This window comes from Octopus bimaculoides, chromosome 1, assembly GCF_001194135.2.
Source record: "Octopus bimaculoides isolate UCB-OBI-ISO-001 chromosome 1, ASM119413v2, whole genome shotgun sequence".
NCBI lineage: Eukaryota > Metazoa > Mollusca > Cephalopoda > Octopoda > Octopodidae > Octopus > Octopus bimaculoides.
The window spans coordinates 87,241,201-87,243,438 of NC_068981.1; the positions used below are offsets into that span (position 1 = coordinate 87,241,201).

At 30.9% G+C, this 2,238-nt stretch overlaps 1 protein-coding gene across 1 annotated transcript in view; it reads right to left on the reverse strand.

Annotated features, from left to right (window-relative positions):
* LOC106870660 (ATP-dependent translocase ABCB1) overlaps window positions 1–2,238 on the reverse strand; it is a 130,796-nt gene that overhangs the window by 71,274 nt on the left and 57,284 nt on the right. Inside the window, exon 11 of the mRNA XM_052966110.1 lies at window positions 377–580. Coding sequence (XP_052822070.1) covers window positions 377–580 — 204 coding nt within the window. The remainder of the gene's footprint in view (window positions 1–376; window positions 581–2,238) is intronic.

Here is a 2,238-nt window from a genome sequence, read left to right on the forward strand (position 1 = left end):
TATATATATATATATATATATATATATATATGTATGTATGTATGTATATACACACCCACACACAAACAGAAACTAAACGTTTCATTTTTCATTTACTCACAAGCACATACATATGCTATAATGTTATACGTACTACACGCGGGTACATACAAATGTATCATTCAGACGGCGAAAAAAATTAACTTTTAAGTCGCATGAACAAATCCACATATGGAAAAACTCTGATTAGCGACGGAGCGGAATGATCAACATTTTTTCACATAAAATAAAATAAATTCTATCTGATCGAGTTCCCTTTCTGTATCCGAAGGTGTTTAATAGAACAATCTCGATCCTTTACATGGATATAAAACAGCAGCAAATCAGAATTGTTTACCCCTGGAAGTTGTATAATGAAGTCATGTGCGTTGGCTTCTTTCGCAGCTGCAATTATATCACCATCTGTTGCTTTCTCATCACCATCGCGAATATTCTCTTTTATAGAAGTTCCAAACAAAACAGGTTCCTGGTTTACAACACCTATTACCTTACGCAGTGATCCCACGTTATATTCGCTTATGCTTTTGCCGCCTATCAAGATCTGAAATAAATATTATCAAACGATTATTTTTTTTTAAATATCATCGAATTTTGTAATTACGAACAACGATTAATACAGAAACATTCATAAGATTTTGTTAAAACTATTACAACCAGGTTAGCTATTTACCAAGATTAATTCTACAATTAGGACAAACATTCAAGAAGTTCATAAAATCAATATTTGTGAATGTGTAGTTTAACTGATAATATTTATGAAATTTAGATAAGAGAAGGTCTACGGATCAAACAACTTGTCATTCTATGTTTCTAATCAGTAAATAAATAAATAAATAAATAAAAACTATCTAAAAGGTATAAGGTGTAATCAAATACTATTTTAGTCTGTTTTTATTTGTTTCAGTCCTAGGACTATGGTTATGCTGGAGTACCATCTTGGATGGTTTACTTGAACAAATCCATCCCCGTACTTATTATTTTAATCTAGTACATATTCTGTCGGTTTTTTTTTTGTTTTGACTTTCCTTTGTTTTGTTTTTTTTGTTTGTTTGTTTGTTTTTTTTTGTTTTTTTTGCTGAGTTGTTACATTATGAAGACGTAGACAAACCAAAATTAGCTCTCAAGCTATGTGGAGACGAATACTAAGAGACGCACGCGCATGTGTGTGTATATGTGTGTGTGTGTGTGTGTGTAGGATAAGTAAGTATATCATAGATAAATACATACCCACACTTAAGAATGTCATTAAGCTTAAACCATGGTCTTAATTATAGATCAATAAATAGCAACAATGTCAACACGACTAGGTATCAGGATAGGAACTATGGTTTGACAACCAATAAAATTGAAGAGACCCGAGGGAATTGGAAGAAATGTACCAAATTTTCACTACACAAGAACAAACTACGAGATGTCCGCACTGGATTAAATATACGTTTAAACGATTTAGAGAAACATAACTTACCATCTATAATAATTATACTACTTAAAATAATGATTGTGATAATTAATGATATTTATGGAAATAATACTAATCATTATAATTATAATAATAATAACAATAATATTAATTGGGGGTATAAAGCCAAAATAAGTGAAATACCTCTGAATAAATAATGTACTTCATACAGTAAAATGTAGACAAAACTGCTACAGTTAATTTTATATAAACATTTTAAACCATGATTCAACTGTAATACCAGTAGAGGTGATTTTAAGACCAAAATTCAATTCGATTTTAAAAGTAATGCTATCACCTTCAACTTAATACCAACGCAAGAAGCTTGTTTGAATTAGTTCACTTTGAAAACGCCGTAAGTGATGAACCCTTGATGAAACTGCAGCAACTAGGGCGCATAATTGCATACAGAGCAATGCGTAGTTGGTGCAGTAGAAACATATGTTGGTCATTGTTATATATGCTACATGCTATACAAAAGTTTTTAATAAAAATACTCCCCTCCTCCACTCTCCCCTTGGTTTTCAATTATATATATATATATATATATATATATATATATATATTCAAGGCTTGAATATGGTACTTATGCGAAGGCACCCGAATTTCACATCCCAAAAGGATGGGTGATTAAAATCAAATAATAAGCAACACGGATTTCAAAAGTGATTGCAGTACGCACGTTTCATGCTACTTCAATTTATTTAAGTAATGTGAGCATTACCTTAAATGCAATATGA